Below are 18,264 nucleotides of genomic sequence, written 5' to 3'. Positions count from 1 at the left end.
ACTGCATTCTCTTTGAGACATGGATAGGTCCATACAAAGTATTTGAAGTCTTCGATCTCTTTGGGACAAATATTACTGACATGAGTATTTGCTATTTTTCCCAATTATTTTGATAACTTTTATCAAAACCATCACCACTACAAATTTACATTTTTAACACTAGAAACAGCAAATATTTTATTTTGAAAATGAAAAATGTTGCAACAATTTCCTTAAAACTATGCTTTCTTGTATTACTCAATTGGTGTCCTGATAAACACCATATTGTGTAAATACAGTGCATTTATATTCATGATGGAGAGGGTTACTGTAATGATGTGAGTTGCAACTTCACTGTCATCTAATTCCCCTCCCTTTTAACACCTGACAAGTATTTAAGAATCATTAAAATACATTATATGTTCTCCCAATGCTTTATCTTTCATAATTCCTACTACGAATAAATACATAATTGACAAATATCTAGTTGCTTCAAATCTTATTATCTAAATAATAATTATAGCAGAACAATTCTAGGAACATGCTATGAAATATGATACAGTATGTACAGTGCAAAACAAAGAGGCTCGGTTTATAAAAACATGGTACAAAATCTTTAATGACTGTAACAGATAAGATTTATTGTTTGTTTTTACTGGAAATATCACTTTTCGGTAACAATTACATTCATTAAAAAAATCATCTTGAATTTAAAACATATTCTCTTTAGAGAAGCAACTGCCTCTTAAAGTAGTACGAAATAGAAATATGAAAATTTTCCTCAATTCATTTTTTTTTAAACTTTGATACTTTTTAAGGAACAAAATGTCTTGCTGTGTATAGTGTAAAAGAAATATATCCCCTCATTGATATATTTGTGTACACCGCAATGTACAATTTATAGAGAAATCAGCCAGGGAGAAATCAGGGGGCCAACAATTTCCCCAAACTGCATGCTTGGTGACAGCTAATTTTCTCATGCACCAAATGGAAAAGTAATTTTTAAGTTGGCTCTAATGACTATAGATTTGTCCTGCATCCTGAAAAACAGAACTAAATTTATCACCTTGGCTAAGGCAGCACCGAATTTTCTAGGTACTTATACCTTACAAATATATGAGATGTCGTAATTAACAATATACATATCAAGTTTTGTACATTGTAAAAATGAAGTTTACCTGTTTTCATAGAAACCTGGTAAGACATTGGTTGACCGGGGTCGAGGTCATGGCAACCGATACGTAACTAGCCAATAATTTATCCAAAATATGTTATTTCCCCTCGGTGCATCGATCATCCTCATCCGTCGTTCTGAATAGTCAGTTTCTACCTTCTGTAAGCTTTTGAGATGACCACTTGTGAAATACTGATCGATATATGCGACCACTTGTGAGATACTAATATATGTACATATGTGGGAATTCACACGATTCGGAGAAATTATTGCCACAAAAATAAAAATAAGAAGGGGGGTAGTTGTGTCCATACTTCAAGTGTCTGGGGGTGACACAACTATCATGTACAGTTATTTTTTTCTGATTTTTTATATACGTTATATTTTAGAAACTTTTTTTCATCATTTTATAGAGAAGTGAAAGGTAATGAGACTGTCATTGACACAATATATAACGTGTACATCAGCAGTTGGGCGATACTGAACTCGGGTTCAAGATACGCTTTAATGTAAGGGTCATGCTCACTAGGTATAAGTAGCTTGTAGCAGACCATTCTCTCACCAGAGGGCGTTACGCTACGCTCCAAGAGAAGCTTGCGTAGCGCGCCCTGTGGCGAGAGAATGGTAGCAGACAACAGTTACATTTGAAGTGGAATTTCCTTACTGGCTATCTTGTGAAATTCTGTCTTGATGTGCACAAGTTCCTCACAGCTGTGAAATATTAAAAATATTCCGGTCAAATGACACAAGTCCACCTTTATTGCTCTGCCTTCTGGACTTTAGAAACATTGAGAGTCACCTACCGTAATATAAAACGACCCCGTGCCAAAAATGGAAGAGGGGGGGGGATAAAGGATTATTCTTGAGACGATTGTTGAACAGCTGGTTTTCTTAAGTAAATCTACTATAAAGAAAACGGTGACGGAAAATGGAAAATAAACGATATCTGTCAAAAATATCACTCGCTCAACCCTTCCAAGGGATTGGACCTGTCAAGGATTCTCCTTGTCCTCACAATCATTACATTCCTACGACGTCTGCGTTGACGAAGTCGTCGGACAGTCATTTTTTTTGTGTGAGTAAATACACTTGAGATTTTATTTGAGGTTGCTATTTACCAATCTCAGGACTTTCTGAAAAATCTCAAATCATTTTCTCAGCTGAGTTCAAAAATAGTTTGGTGGCACGCGCATTTGAGAAAATTCTCAAATGTGAGGAAAAACTCAAAAACATATCTGAGTTTGAGAAAATATTTATTTGGTGGCACAGTTGGGTGAGAAAAACCGAAATTTTCTGAGAAATCTCAGCGTTGGTGGCCCCGAAGCCTGATATTCTCGCATTTCTTTTTGTCAATTCGTTTCTAAACTGAACTAAACTCATTTAACTATATTTGTAGTTCTTAATTTTTTTTCAAAGCTCACTTCACCGATTCGAAATATATAAGTGGAGAAACTTTACACCGTTCAGTGTAAAGAAGATGTTCTTGGCCCGGGACAAGTATCGCCACCTAGCGGGAAACAGGGACGCAACTTACTTCTATCTACGGTTTTCTGAGGTTAAGTTTGAAATAAAGAAAAAAGATTGATTGTGAGGTAAAACTCGGTAGGTCATTGATACGAGGAAAATATCTTTATAGAGTGTGCTGATCTATCCTTGCTCTCAGTACTGAGGGGTTTTGGCTATTTTGTGTTAGAATTGTGATGTGCTGGCGCGTCCCTGCTCTACGTATGAGAGACTAAGAGTGTGATCATCACCACTTTCCTCTGGTTGTAGTATAAGTGTGCTGCGACATCCCTACTTATTACTACGTCAGCAACAAGTGTGTGGTGCGCCCTGCTGCTTACTGCGTAAGTGAACTAAGTGTGCTGATCAAATCACCACTAGCGCAGTGGGAACCAATACATTGCGCACTCGCCCGAGCGCATTATACAGAAATAATTTGCGCATTCGCCCGAGCACATTATATAAAGATTTGCGTATTCGCCTGAGTGCATTATATAGAGACTTGCGCATTCGCCTGAATGCATTATATAAAGATTTGCGTATTCGCCTGAGGGCATTATATAAAGATTTGCGTATTCGCCTGAGCGCATTATATAAGGATTTGCGTATTCGCCTGAGCGCATTATATAAGGATTTGCGTATTCGCCTGAGTGCATTATATAGAGACTTGCATCTCACTCGTAGATGGTTTTGATTTAAGTCTGCACTTGTAAATATACATCGTAGCAGGCCAGGACTATCCGTTTCTATCATGGGTGCGATCCCGCAGGAGTGTCAGACAGTGACTCCTTGCACGTTACAATATTATCCGTGGGGGTTTTCTCGTTTTATTTTTTTTTTCTAAGAGAAAAACCAACAGACTTATGAAAAATGTTCACGTAACATTAACATGTAATAAATGTGTGGTTTCGGTTTCCAACCTGCTCTATTTTTTTATCCCTGCGACCATAATTTTTTAGATACCGAATCTGTGTTTCTTTCTGCGGAAAATGTATTCTTCATTTCTCTATACTTCGTTTCAAAGTAGTTTGTATGGACAACCACCCAATCAGCTTCTTTATCAGAATTTCGATAGACCTCGTTCCGAGTTCAGAAAAAAGGCTAAAGAAAGGGTACTATATACATCTGTGGGGTAGTAAACAAACAATTCAGCGTTAAATGAAGCAAGAGCATAATGAAGATATTTTCTTGGAGCAGCCGGGGTAGGTGTGTGTTGTGAACCCAGTAAGTGAAGTAGTTCACATTAACCTGGCGGTTTGTAATAGTATTTGTTATTTTTTTTTCTTACATACAAATGTAGGAGTATCTAGGACACTGAAGGATAAAATGAAATTCATCCTCAATTTGTTGGGTGCCACAAACATCACATCATTTGTGCTGCCTGCTCTCGCCCTGGTATCTTCCAGTTTCAATATTTAGACAGTGCGAGAAAAGTCTAATGAGAGAGAGTGTGAGATTTAAATTGTTGTTAATTGGTTTTGTTAAGTGTGGTTGAATTCTACAAAAGTCAAGATGTACAAAGTGTTTATATAAAAAACATTTTTTAAGAGTTCTCCGTGAATACATTACACTCTTGTAAATATATATGTCTAGAATTCTATTTTTGTACATGATATGCGTTAAGCGTTCATAATATCCTGCCTCATCCAAGACCCAATCTAAATAGAGGTGTTGCTAAAACGCGGAACGGAACGATAAAAAGGAACGGAACGGAAAATAGTTTGTGCAAAAATGTTGTGAGGAGAAATACATTTTGTAGAATCGAAAGACGTATTATGAACAAGGGAAACCGACATTACAGAGAGAATGGGAAGTCATCCACAAAACAAAAATAAGAAACTGAATTTTGATGATTTTACTTATATGATTAATGTATACGTGTAATGTGTGATATATCTTATATCCTGAGACAAAGTTTTATATGAATCTCTACAGGTCATGAAATCATTTACATGTACATAAATTGGATATATGTACACGTACACCACTTACGACGGTCTAAGTAGATGCAATCTCAATAAGGAACTAATAGATGCCGCCCCAATAATTTTGAAAAAGGAGAGAGGATGAGGAAAAAATGACAAATTCATGACGGTCGGTGAAATAAAACAAATTATTTGCAGCTGATCTTTGAAGCTTGCGTCAATATCTGTGCAACATTGTAGTGCCGCGAACACAACTGCGATATCTGTGGTCATTGAAGCAGCAAAATGTGAACTTTTCATTCTTACACGAGCGTACCATGTATTTGTTGATGATAATTTGGAACCTATTCTACCCGGGATCCTCACAAAAGAAATATTATCATGATGCTCGTGGAAATCTGAATTGGTTTGACCTCCCCCTTTTCGCAATTGGCTCGCCCACTTTCTGATGCCCCGCAATTCCATATGTTGAACATTTGGATCATAGTAAAACTTTTACATACATAAATAGTCAATGTACACTGAATGCCCCACGGACATGTACACTGTAATTGACACGCCCTCATCCACCAAAATGTTGTTTGTTTTTCTAAAGCTACAATCATCTTTATCTCCCTCCTTTAAAAAAACACACCACAAAATCTCAACTTAAGATTTGACTGATAAGAAGATAAGAACACCCAGGAAGGAATTGATATCGGATATTCATATCTCGTATCGCCATGTAAAAATCAAATGGATATCGTTAAAATATCACAATCCGGAAAACGGAAGCGTGGTTCCGCATTTACATTTGATTGTGACGTAAGCCGAGTATAGGTCGACTTTAAAACAGAACCAATGTAAACTAAAGTGAAGTTTACGTTAGAGGAATTAACAGATTTATTTCATAATATATGAAATTGCTTAACAGTTAACAGAGAATTTATAGGATCAAAATGTGATCTCATTATTAATCTAAATGTGACAAGTATTTAGTTCAGAAATAAACTGCCAGAAGCCCTCCCTATTTAAGATTGGAGTGCTGCGGTCACAATCCTGTTAGTTAAATAATAATAAATTAAACACATGGTGCTTAACTCGTTGACTTAATAAGATAATGATTTTTTTTATACATTCCATCATTCCATACTCCCTGTTTTAGATACACACATAGACGGTATTATGTGTAAATACATGTACATGCGCGCTAATTACATTTTGCCCGGGGGGGGGGGGGGGGGGGGGCTATAAACCACGTGTGTTTTTCCATTCTCTATCCATAGATTTCGCTGCTAGCTAACGCCTCTGCCACTGGCGAAATTTCTAAATTCTTGTAACATGCTTTGTAAATTCTTATACAAACTTCGCTTACTTGATTTATGATGCAGAATTTTTTACAATAAAATTGTTTTACCGCTTGTAAACAATTTCCCAAAATTTTTATTTTAATCAATGTAAACCACTTTTTTCCTCTATTGGTGTTGTCGTAGCTAATTTATTTAATCATTCTAATTCTTAAATCCCAATCCGTTTTCCATTCCGTTTCGTCTTCCGTTCCGTTCCGTCTTTCGTTCAGTTTTCCGTTCCACGTTTTAGCAACACCCTTTTTATATCACGTGCCCAATTTATGCTAGAATCTGATCCATTTTCTGCATCATATTGTAAGTATTCATAGGGTGATCTTAAAATCCAGTTTTCAGTGTTTAGTAACTTACACCAATATTTCATTTCAATATTTCATTATTTTTATTTTTCTTTGAATGATAATTGGTTATCGGTTTCATTCCCTATAAACTATAGGAACAATACGATGGATTTTGTTGGACTAACTACTTGATTTTGTTGGACTAATTACTTGATTTTGTTGGACTAATTACTTGATTTTGATTTATATACCTATGATTTAAATCGTAAGGTGTTTTCGTTGGTGTGGTGTTTAATCACGATGCATTCATATAATTGATGGGTAAGTATTTGTCCACTAATCATATATGATTTTGATTTGGGTCCCATTGAGTCACCGTCTATACCGGTACAGTATCACTTGACTTGACCTTTTCAGTAAAAGTTCACACATGAACATATCGTTCTATGGCCCTCAATCATTTCTATAGCCAAGGTTACCTGTAAACAGAGACACGTGAGAATTCGACCCCGACATTGTCACGATCAGCGTTCCCTGGCACTACATGTTCAAGTTACGTCACATATGTTAATGAGAAGACACGATCTTTCTAGATAACACACGTGAAAACAGTGATTGATGAACTTAGAGTTATAGAATAGTCAATCAAATCTATACATGCTATAAACGGGTCCAAATTTAACGATTCAGTATTGATATAGATAGATAGATCAATAAATCGATCAATAAGACGAATTATCTATATAGCTACAGTATGCTTAAAGTTTTGTCTTGTTGCATTTTTGAGTTTTGGTTTAAACCTTACGACAACATACGTAAAAGATTGCATAATATTTGAAAAGTTATGTTTTCCTGATCAGGGTTGGGCATTTTATCGATTGTTTCCCGACACTTTTAACTTACGTAGAAATTAAAAATCGGTGTCTTGAAAACTGAGTTGGCGGTTAGCATTCACCCCACTTATTGATTCTGAGACAACAAAACACGTATTATACAAATTATACAAGAACTCTTAATGAGCAGGAAATGATTATGTTATTCAGGAATGTGCAGGAAATGATGATGTTATTCAGTTATAGCAGTGCAGTGTATAAGCGGAAATTTTGGCGAGGATTTCATTTTGGCATTATTACATGTAGCGAGAGTATTAAGGTCGCTAAAATTGAATATCGCCAACAATTTATTCCATATCTTTCCTGCAAATATAAAGTCGCTAGAATTAGCTCTCTCTAAGTACATATACCCAATTTAATGGAAAAATTATGTGTTTCGCTACAAATTCTACTTATAAAAAATACGGTATGAATAATCTAGTCCATTTACACTACATGTAATACACAGGAAATATATAGTGTTTCCTCTAATTTTGTTTTCCATCGCAGGTTAAGATTTATCAACCCGTTTCGTTTTTCCATCTTACTTTCTTTCTTGTGTTTTATTACATTATAGCTACATCTGTTATATACTACATGTAGGACATATCAATAGAGGTCAAACGATCAAACCAACCGACGTTCTGATATGACAGTGAATGGCGTCCTGTACTTAAATTCTACCGGTAATATCTCATGTGCGCTAGCTAACATGATATCCATTTTACAAGTATTACTCAAAATAATAAGCTTTCGATATGGTATACAAAAACACTTTATCTAGAGTATTTAACCAACACAATTATGTCCATGACAACCACAATAAAAAGTGTTAGAGCCGCAGGCACCAGAACCAATGGGCTCACAGATACCTGAAATTAAAAAACACCGAATGCATGATTTGATCTCTTGATTACTGAATTCCACAATGATTTGATCTCTTAATTACTGAATCCCACAATAACTTGATCTCTTAATTACTGAATTCCACAATTTGTTCTAATTACTGAATTCCACAATGATTTGTTCCAATTTCAGAATTTCAATGATTTGTTCCAATTACAGAATTTAAATGATTTGTTTCAATTACTGAATTTCACGAGGGTACCCGTAAAGTGGGAAACGAAATTGAAACGAAACGAAATCTATCGAAACGAAACAAAATCTACCGAAACGAAACAGATTGCATAACCGAAATCTTTTAATTATAATATCAAAATGATACCTTAGGCCCCTGTGAAAGTTACCACATACAGATAGAATTCGCCTCCCCTTTTAAATGTAGGCTTTCGGCTTGACTGAAACAAAGTGTTTTAAAATTTGGAAAGGGGGGGGGGGGAGTAAACACAAAGTACATATCCTAAGTTGATTGAATACCATGTGCAATTAGTTTCGGATCCATAAATTTCAGAACGGAGGGTTACAGTCTAGCAAGTCAGAGGTCTGGGGAAACATACTAAACGAGGGGTGGGGTCGACGGCGTTGGATTCGCCTTTGGGCATAAATACATGTTTTAGTATTTTTGCTCTAAAGACAAATATATGTATACATGTGGATATCGTATATTTGTATGTAGCATATCAAACGGTGGATTCTAAGTTATTCCTCCCGTTCTCTTTGTAATTTGATTCCCTTGTTCATAAGCCTTTTGATTTTACAAAATGCTGACCTCCCCCTGATATTATTGCATTAAAAAAATCCGTTTTCCATCCCGTTTTTTCATTCCCCGTCTTAGCAACACCCAAAATGTATAGAGTTATCTTTAGACTCACTACATATCAATAATAATTTTTAATACATGTGTATCTTACCGAATTGCATTCATATAATATGGTATACTATTTAATTTTTTCCATTATTGAAAGTACTCGCGCCTCAGCAGCTAGAGATAAAATAAGAGGTTAAGAGCTCTTCATGCTCTCAACCTTCTCAGACACCAGCTTCTTCAAACAATGTATCTGCCCAAAGGCAGATCCAACGTCGGCGACCCCACCCCTCGTATAGTGTGTTTCCCCAGACCTCTGAGACTGTAACCCTCTGTTCTGTAATTTATGGATCCGAAACTGCACATGGTATCTAATCAACTTCGGATATGTACTCACTCCCCTTAGAACTTTTAAAACTGTATCAATCAAGCCGAAAGCCTAGTTTCGTTTCGTTTCGGTAGATTTCGTTTCGTACTTTACAGGTACCCAATTTCACAATGATTTGTTCTATTACTGACTTCCACGATGATTTGATCTCTTAATTACTTAATTCCACAATGATTTGTTCTAATTACTGAATTCCACAATTTGTTCTCTTAATTACTGACTTCCACAATGATTTGTTCTAATTACTGAATTCCACAATAACTTGTTCTCTTAATTACTGACTTCCACAATGATCTATTCTCTTAATTACTGAATTCCACAATGATTTGTTCTAATTACTGAATTCCACAATGATTTGTTCTCTTAATTACTGAATCCCACAATGCTTTGTTCTAATTACTGACTTCCACAATGATTTGTTCTCTTAATTACTGAATTCCACAATAATTTGTTCCAATTACTGAATCCCACAATGCAGTCGTTACAAATGAATGTTTCGGTTGGTGTGGAGAGTTTTGCTAGTAGTAGAGTGTGTAGCATTTTTGGAGATTTAAAAACTGACAATATATGATGGTGTTTGGGGGATTTTAAGTAAGGTAAATGAATTCTATGTCAAATATTCACAACTTTAAAGTTTGTAGAATCTACAGACTGGTGGTTACCTGGTTGACCTGTAGATTTGCCGTCAGGTGTTCCACCCATAGTCCACGTGCAATTAGGATCGCCTAGCTCTTCACCATTGCTTTTACCATCGCCATCTGAATCGGCTTGACAAAGACTAGCCGTCCACGTATGCCCAGCTGCGGCGAAGGCCTGCAACGGAATAACAGTATGAAAAATCAAGCATTCATCACTATGCTGTGTTCAGGCACAAAACACAAGCATTGGTAAATCATAAAGATGGGCAGTACGCTAGATTTACGTAAATTCAGTCAATCATTTTGCTTTCTTGTACATCGAGAAATTTTTCTTTGTACTGCTGATAATTTCGGAAACATGTTGAACATTGTGAAAAGACATAGTTTTTATGGGATCACTGTTAAAGGTCAACAACAAAAATACAGAGGGTGGACTGCTAGAAATCAACAGAAGTGCATCGTACATTATTTTATTGCTTTAACGGTTATTCTCCTGTAATTAATCATAGTTACCCTGCCAAATGGGTTTTTGTCTATCGTGTGATGACTAGGGTCGTAATGTCCCACAGCCTCCCAAAAGAATGAACCACAGGGGTTGTACACTGCGTATCCATTAGGAATGCGATCCCTATACTGTGGATGAGCTGACACAGCTATAATTCCAACAAGGCAAAGAAAGGTCCTTATCATCTTGCATGAATCTATCCACAAGGAAAGAAGGCCTGTCTGCCTGTGCTTATATATCCCACAGTCCCACACGTTATCTCTACTCTGCATGTGTAGATCACTGATACAGCAGGTGATCACATGTTTCCAGTATGTCACGTTTTGTTGTCAGGAAATATAACAGATACTGTTACACTTTACATATTTATTAATTTTACATCATTTTGTTTCTAATTATTACAAAAATAAATGAAATATAATTAAAAACTTTAATGGCACTGCGGTTGTTTCAATAGCTGTACACTTTGGGTCCAGTTGGAATGGTGGTTCCGTTTGGAATACTAATCCGTTTCCTCTGGCTCCCACTCTTACTACCTACTTTTGTAACTAATTTAAAGGATCTATAAAATCAAGTTGCACATTTCAAATATACATATTGTTATCTCACATTGCACATGTACCATAAACTAGTGCGCATGTGTACGCATCACTACTACACTGTACATTTTTGTACTACAACCACGATACACTGTATATATTCATATATGTACTTTTACTCTACTAATTACTTCATATGTTATTACTCAATACTCAGTATACATATACTTAATGTACTTTACTTACTACACAATACATATACTGGTGTATGATAATTGACAACCCTCCCCCCCCCCCCCCCACACATTGTTACTAATAATCGTCACTTTACTTATATACCCTATACTTTAAAACTATACACAGTACTTGCAAATTAACAATATGCAAACTTGAACCAACTTTGCACAACAAAGTCAACAATAAACTGCAAGTGAAGAAATTTGGAAGTTTTATAGATAAACTGAAATGAAATTAATATCAATAATGAAGTAGATAAGCTTACTTCAGAAGTGGTATAGTGGAACCTGCCTGAAACAATATACATGTACGTAAAACACTGAATATCTAACAATGTTAAGGACTTCGAGTTACTTGACGTCCGTTACTCGTGCCTACTACGCCTAAACTGACCAAAGCAAACACCGCAAACCAGTTCGAATACTAGGATTTAAAAATAGACCTTGCTTAGTCGGCAATTTCAAACCTGATTTAAACGTATGGATGAAAGTTTGGGATAAAATTTATTTATTTACCTGAACACAGATTTGGTTATGAATGAACGGAAAGCAGTTTGGACTTTAAATGTGACACAGTCCAATGATTTACGTGACACAGTCCAATGATTAACGTAATGTATTCTAAGTACACAACTTACTGAAATATTGTCAAGATTTAGTTATTCATAAAATCCAATGTGAAGGTTTGATGCTAAGCATGAATAGTTAATGCGCAAAATAACAGACTAAGAAATTAATGTAAGTAGAGAACTTGAATGGATTTCTGAAGACTTAGCAAACTTCAAACCTGATTTAAACGTATGGATGAAAGTTTGGGATAAAATTTATTTATTTACCTGAACACAGATTTGGTTATGAATGAACGGAAAGCAGTTTGGACTTTAAATGTGACACAGTCCAATGATTTACGTGACACAGTCCAATGATTAACGTAATGTATTCTAAGTACACAACTTACTGAAATATTGTCAAGATTTAGTTATTCATAAAATCCAATGTGAAGGTTTGATGCTAAGCATGAATAGTTAATGCGCAAAATAACAGACTAAGAAATTAATGTAAGTAGAGAACTTGAATGGATTTCTGAAGACTTAGCAGAATTAAACTGTACAATAAAGGTGAAGATAACGAATGGTATCAATTTCATAACTCCTATAAGGAATACAAAATAAAGAGTAGGGCAAGCATGGACCCCTGGACACACCAGAGGTGGAATCAGGTGGCTAGGAGGAGTAAACATCCCCTGTCGACCGGTCACACCCGCCGTGAGCCCTATATCTTGATCATGCCAACGGAGCAATCCAGTCAAAAGAAAGGCCTAACAATCGATATAAAACACTCCATACAGCATTTGACCCAATGATAGGTTGTATTGTGTACTAGCAAACTAGATCGTTATAACGACCTTAGAATTTGCGAAATGCTTTTTTTTAACGAGATTGTTGAAACCCGTCAGTAGCCTGCCTTAATTTAAAAAAAATCTGACTCAGCATACGCAGAACAAGGTCTTGCATATCGAATCAGTTGAGAGATAAACACCACATGCAGGTGATGATGGAATATTGCTACATAAATATGGGAAGTTGACGATGGAGAAGCTGAAATCATCCCGTTTGTCATAAAGTTGAAAATGGGAAGTCGACAATAAAAAAGTAAAAGAATCAAAACTGTAATGGGCGACAGACTTTTGATCTCTTGTTACTACAACTGTAAAAAAAAAATTCCCAAAGAGAGATTGATTGATTGTATCGACAGAGCAGGACAGGGCGGATAGCAGAAGTTCGTACAATGACGACAGAACAGGATGGATAGCAGAAGTTCATACAGTGACGACATAACAGGATGGATAACAGAAGTTCATACAGTGACGACAGAACAGGGTGGATAGCAGAAGTTCATACAGTGACGACAGAACAGGGCGGATAGCAGAAGTTCGTACAGTGACGACAGAACAGGGTGGATAGCAGAAGTTCGTACAGTGACGACAGAACAGGGTGGATAGCAGAAGTTCATACAGTGACGACATAACAGGATGGATAACAGAAGTTCATACAGTGACGACAGAACAGGGCGGATAGCAGAAGTTCATACAGTGACGACAGAGCAGAACAGGGCGGATAGCAGAAGTTCATACAGTGACGACAGAACAGGGCGGATAGCAGAAGTTCGTACAGTGACGACAGAACAGGGCGGATAGCAGAAGTTCATACAGTGACGACATAACAGGATGGATAGCAGAAGTTCATACAGTGACGACAGAACAGGGCGGATAACAGAAGTTCATATAGTGACGACAGAACAGGGTGGATAGCAGAAGTTCATATAGTGACGACAGAGCAGAACAGTGCAGATAGTAGAAGTTCGAGGACGAATGTTGGCCTCTCGCAATCTGTTCCTTATGTAACGAGGACTTACCCGTCAATGCCCAGGGGTGCTTCCAGCGGTCAAATAAGCTGATTGGAATCGATTAATAAATATGCAAATGTGATGTCCGTATCTACCTATCTTGCCGACATGACGTCACACGCGGGCTTCCTGATCGAGGGCGGTCCTGAACGGTGCCAGTTTGCTGGTATCGTCTCCGTAAAGCATTTAAAGTGTTGATATAAACTCCAAACTGCCTTGCCACATTGCTTTGAGACACCCCAGCTTCCAGCATCCCAATAAGACGCAAACGATTATTTTCAATCATGCGAGGCATCTCTCATTCAAAAGTTTATTCCAAAAACCAATGGGTTTTTGTTTTGTTTTAAGACATTGAATAATGTCAATGAATGCAAGAAATTCTAATCGATTACTAACATGTGTTGCCTAGGCTCGAAACTCCAGAAGTGTGGTGTGACCATTAAAGGGAACGTAGTCAAAAATCAAATTTTGATATGTGAAAACTGGTACCATGCAGACAACAAAATCTAGCATAGAAAAAATAATTGTTGCTGATAACAAGATTTAATCTGTCATTTACACTGAAAACTGAGCTGAATGGGATAATCTCTTATCATGGCGGCTGATGACGTGTATGTAGCAATTCAGTACAACTGCTAGCACTAAATGGGTTACAGAGTATCTATAATTTAAATGTCGGGAGTTCAAGCGAAATTTTGCACTGTGGTCAAAGGAAAAGGAATACATGTATCTACCTTTTAACATCCCTGATCTCCCCAAAAACTATGAACATTGTGCAAGAATTGGATACATAAACTTGGAAATGAATCTTTTGTTTTTGAACGGCATTTTGAGAAAGATTCTTTTAAAGAGGATATCAGGGTAAGTATAAATTATATTTGCTTTTTACTTGGTAAATACTAATAATTTTAATGTGTAAATAACCAGAGTTTATTTACAACAAACTTTTACTTATATAATAATTTTCTAATTTAATCTAATTCGGTTTATTTTAATATCGTTATCCAGTGAACATTTTGTACAGGCTAAATATGAAGGGATGGGTAAACACTGCTTTTTGAATATTCATAGTTAAGTCAATATCTATTTATGTTAAGATATTGGGATACACACCAAAACCTATTAAAAAGAAGATGCAATAACTAAACTATTTGATGGCAGCAAGCCTAAGAAAATAGTTCAAAAAGATGAGGAAAAGGAAAAGCAGGATACTTTCAAAAATCATTACAGCACTAGCACATTCTGTATTATACTATTGTTTTTAAAGAAATTGAAAATGTACAAGTAAAGAAATGAAGTATAATAGTATATATGAAGTATAGTATATATAATTAATTAGTCATTATGAGTATTTTTCATTTTTCAGCTAATCCATTTTCATTTGGAAACCAATGACAAACTCATATGCAGAACCTATTGACCAACCTGGACTATCAGCATCTAAGGAAACAGGTAATTTGATGCATTTCTCTATTAAATGATTAACAAAGTTTTACAACCAAGGTCGTTTCAATACGCAACTTCTGAGATATTAGCTCTTCTGTGATAGAGGTGCGTTTAGTGTTCTGTTGAACGCTTGGGTGGGTGCAAGATGTATACATGTAATTATATACTATAGAGTAGCTATATAAATACGAATAAATGTAATGAAAGTGTAAATTTTGTTTATATCAGCTGTTGGTATACATTAAACTGACCATATTGAGAATAATATTTGATTGAATTAGGCCATTAGATTAAATATGAAATTATTTTTATATCCTCTTCTGCACGGGTGATATTCTAATCAAAGCAAAATGGTGATTATCGATTTTTGTTTGAGCTGTTTTATTATTAATTACAAATAAATTTACTAATATTGTGTGCCCCTGCAGTTTGGGTGGTTGCATGTCTGATAATCGGCCTTTAGGCAATATATGAAGGCAGTGATAAGCATTTGTACCCACCGCGTGTGGACAATAGTATGTTTTGTGTCTCACTGTGCGAAAGAGTTCCACAAAGGGAAAGAACCATTGGGTAACTCGGAAATTGCGTAATCCCTGTGCAGTTAATCTCAAGTCTTGACATTTACGTGGCAATTACTGCAGGGGTGTAGTGATAATCAACTGATAAGTGCTGTATACAGGTTCACATTGCAAGATTCTCTTGTAAACAGATGTACTAATAAATCAGAAAGAGAGAAAACTACTATATGAAAAATAAACTCTTTGTTGTGTGAAATACATGTACATGCACTTTCATGAAAATTCATTACTTAAGTTAAAAAGTAATGGTTTGATTTCATTGTTATATTTTCAGCTCAATGAAGACATGAATAGTGACAAGAATATCCTACTCTCAATCCATTTTGAAGAATACTAGTAAATCAACTTTGTGCAACATATACAGATAGAATTACCCAGTCATTGTCCATCATATGTGCTAAGGAATGTTCAAGTGAAGAAGTGAATATAATGAACTGTATAAAGAATATAAAATTAAAAGTTTAAGAATTAAGAGTGTCGTTTTCATCAATCCATCCCAATTCACTAGTGTTTTCATTTGAAGCAGCTAATAATTCCTCTTCATTATAACCAGGCTCATATTGATATCCTTTGCAGTCAGACATGGTCAGCTGCTTTCACTGAGAGGCAATTGCCCGCGGTATACGTCATAAGCAGATGGGATTGTGGGAAATATCGTAAAGAGCGATAATTTTATCTTGCAAAATGGCAGCCTCCAGCAGATGATGTTTAGCTATATTTAATAGCCGATTTATATACAACAGATTACAATCAAATGGAAATAACCAGTGGACTTAATAACAAAATATCTAGTATTTGAAATGTGAAAATATTTTTTATACCCTACCTTCCCTTTAAGAATAATGAAAGGTCAAAGAATACTCTCTCATTTCATAATTCATATGATTATTGTGATGTATAATTTAAGCATCAAAAATGAGATTTTGTGATTTTTTCAGATGCATGGATTTTGTTTTGATGTATATAAGAAATACACTATGATTAATATGATGTATGTACATTACATTACAATTTTCTGATGCATTAATTATATGCATTTTGAAATGCATTACGATTATTATTATTATGTATGCATTATATGAAATGAAGTTTTCTGATGTATGATATGCATTATGATTGTTATGATGTATGTTTGCATTATGAAATAAGCATTTTAAATAAAAGAATACACACACCCTCTCTCTCTCTCTCTCTCTCTCTCTCTCTCTCTCCAATAAACTCCGAAACGCTTGCTTCAGAGTTACTGTTTGTTCCTTTAATAGTGTTTCATATGTGAGTTGAAGTCGGTAACCTATAATAGAATCTTACTTTTGTTTTCGATCAGCTACCCTGCAATAGCAAAAATGAGAGTAAAGTGACGGATATGTTGTGGCCAGGTTTTTTTTTTTTTTTGTAACGTTTAGTTGCACATTCCTCCTGTATATACGTTTTTACAGTTACAGACTTTTGGCAAACCTATATATTAACAATGGTCACCGAAATAGGTGACGTCACCGTTTTAGGTGCACAAAGTTACATGTTTTTTTGTTACGAAAATATATTCAATTAACGTACCAATAGAGGTGGAATTTTTGGATTAAAGTACAGGAATTCAATTACTTTATAGGTAGGTGTTTTGTTTATTTATTTAATCCAAGTGATTAATGAGGAGATCGCGGTTTATCACTAAGGTCACCGAAACTGGTCAGGAAACGATATATTGCGATCCACAGGTCAATGTGACTGACGTCATTTCATAAAATGTGGCGTAGGAATTAATTTTTGTTTGCTTTGTTGAAAGACGGATCAAGCAATGAAACAATCCCCCCTTTCTCCAGTAATAAATGTATTTCAAAATGAATAGGGCAATGCTTACTTGGTAAATCATTAATTCGAATATAATATCTTTGTTTTAATCTATAATTCGACCATCATACAGAGATTTGCGTACAAGTAGATGTTAATATTGACAACATGAAAACAATATCTGTATCAAACCGAAGAAACTTATTGTACACGTTGACTTTCTATTCCATAGAAGGCTGAAAACAGTGCTGCGATGTAAATTTAGAGAGAGAAAAAAAAATAGTTCCGGTGTTGTAGAGTGAGCCTTCCCCCATAATGAGACTTCCCCAGGGAAGCCTGGCTCTAGAGTGAGCCTTCCCCCGGAAGCCTGGCTCTAGAGTGAGCCTTCCCCTGGGGGAAGGCTCACTCTAGAGCAGGAGAACCCCCGGGGAAGTCTCACTCTAGAGCCAGACTTCCCCGTGGGAAGACCTACTCTATCACTAGTTGTAGAGTCAGACTTCCCCCCATAGCAGGACTTCCCCCTCCATTTATTCCTGGTAAACTACTATCACTTTATAGAGATTGTTTAGATACCAGGACCTTTTTCAGCAGGGCATTAAATGATTTTGCTTAAGCCGTTCATCAAACTTAAGAGAAGAAAACGGTGAATAAAACACATTGGAATTGATAAGCCATTTTGTTTGACCCATAGACCTTGAACTTTGACCCACACAATACCTATGCCGTGGTTAGTTTTAGAAGTTTGAGAAATGAAATGAGAAAATTTCGAATTTATGTTTCTTCTCATCTGCGTACAAATATCGGTTATGCTTTTAAACGTGTACAACTTCAGGTAGAGAGGTAGGGAAGTTGGTAGGTAGGGTACTTTTGAAATAAGACAATAATAGCTCAAAAAGTTCTTTGTACCAACCACATCTTTTAGATCAGTAAAGTATTTGAATGTTTCATTCTGCAAAAC

At 35.8% G+C, this 18,264-nt stretch overlaps 1 protein-coding gene across 1 annotated transcript; it reads right to left on the bottom strand.

Moving 5' to 3' along the window:
- Positions 1-7,837: 7,837 nt before the first annotated feature.
- LOC125665798 (temptin-like) lies at positions 7,838-11,132 on the bottom strand. Its single transcript, XM_048898681.2, has 3 exons — positions 10,325-11,132; positions 9,836-9,986; positions 7,838-7,952 (listed from the first exon to the last, which is right to left on the bottom strand). The coding sequence occupies exons 1-3, from the start codon at positions 10,586-10,588 to the stop codon at positions 7,870-7,872; spliced, it is 498 nt and encodes a 165-aa protein (XP_048754638.2). The 5' UTR covers positions 10,589-11,132; the 3' UTR covers positions 7,838-7,869.
- Positions 11,133-18,264: the final 7,132 nt, after the last annotated feature.

This window comes from Ostrea edulis, chromosome 10 (assembly GCF_947568905.1).
Source record: "Ostrea edulis chromosome 10, xbOstEdul1.1, whole genome shotgun sequence".
In the NCBI taxonomy this organism is placed as follows: Eukaryota; Metazoa; Mollusca; class Bivalvia; order Ostreida; family Ostreidae; genus Ostrea; species Ostrea edulis.
This window is presented reverse-complemented; position numbering and strand designations above follow the sequence as displayed.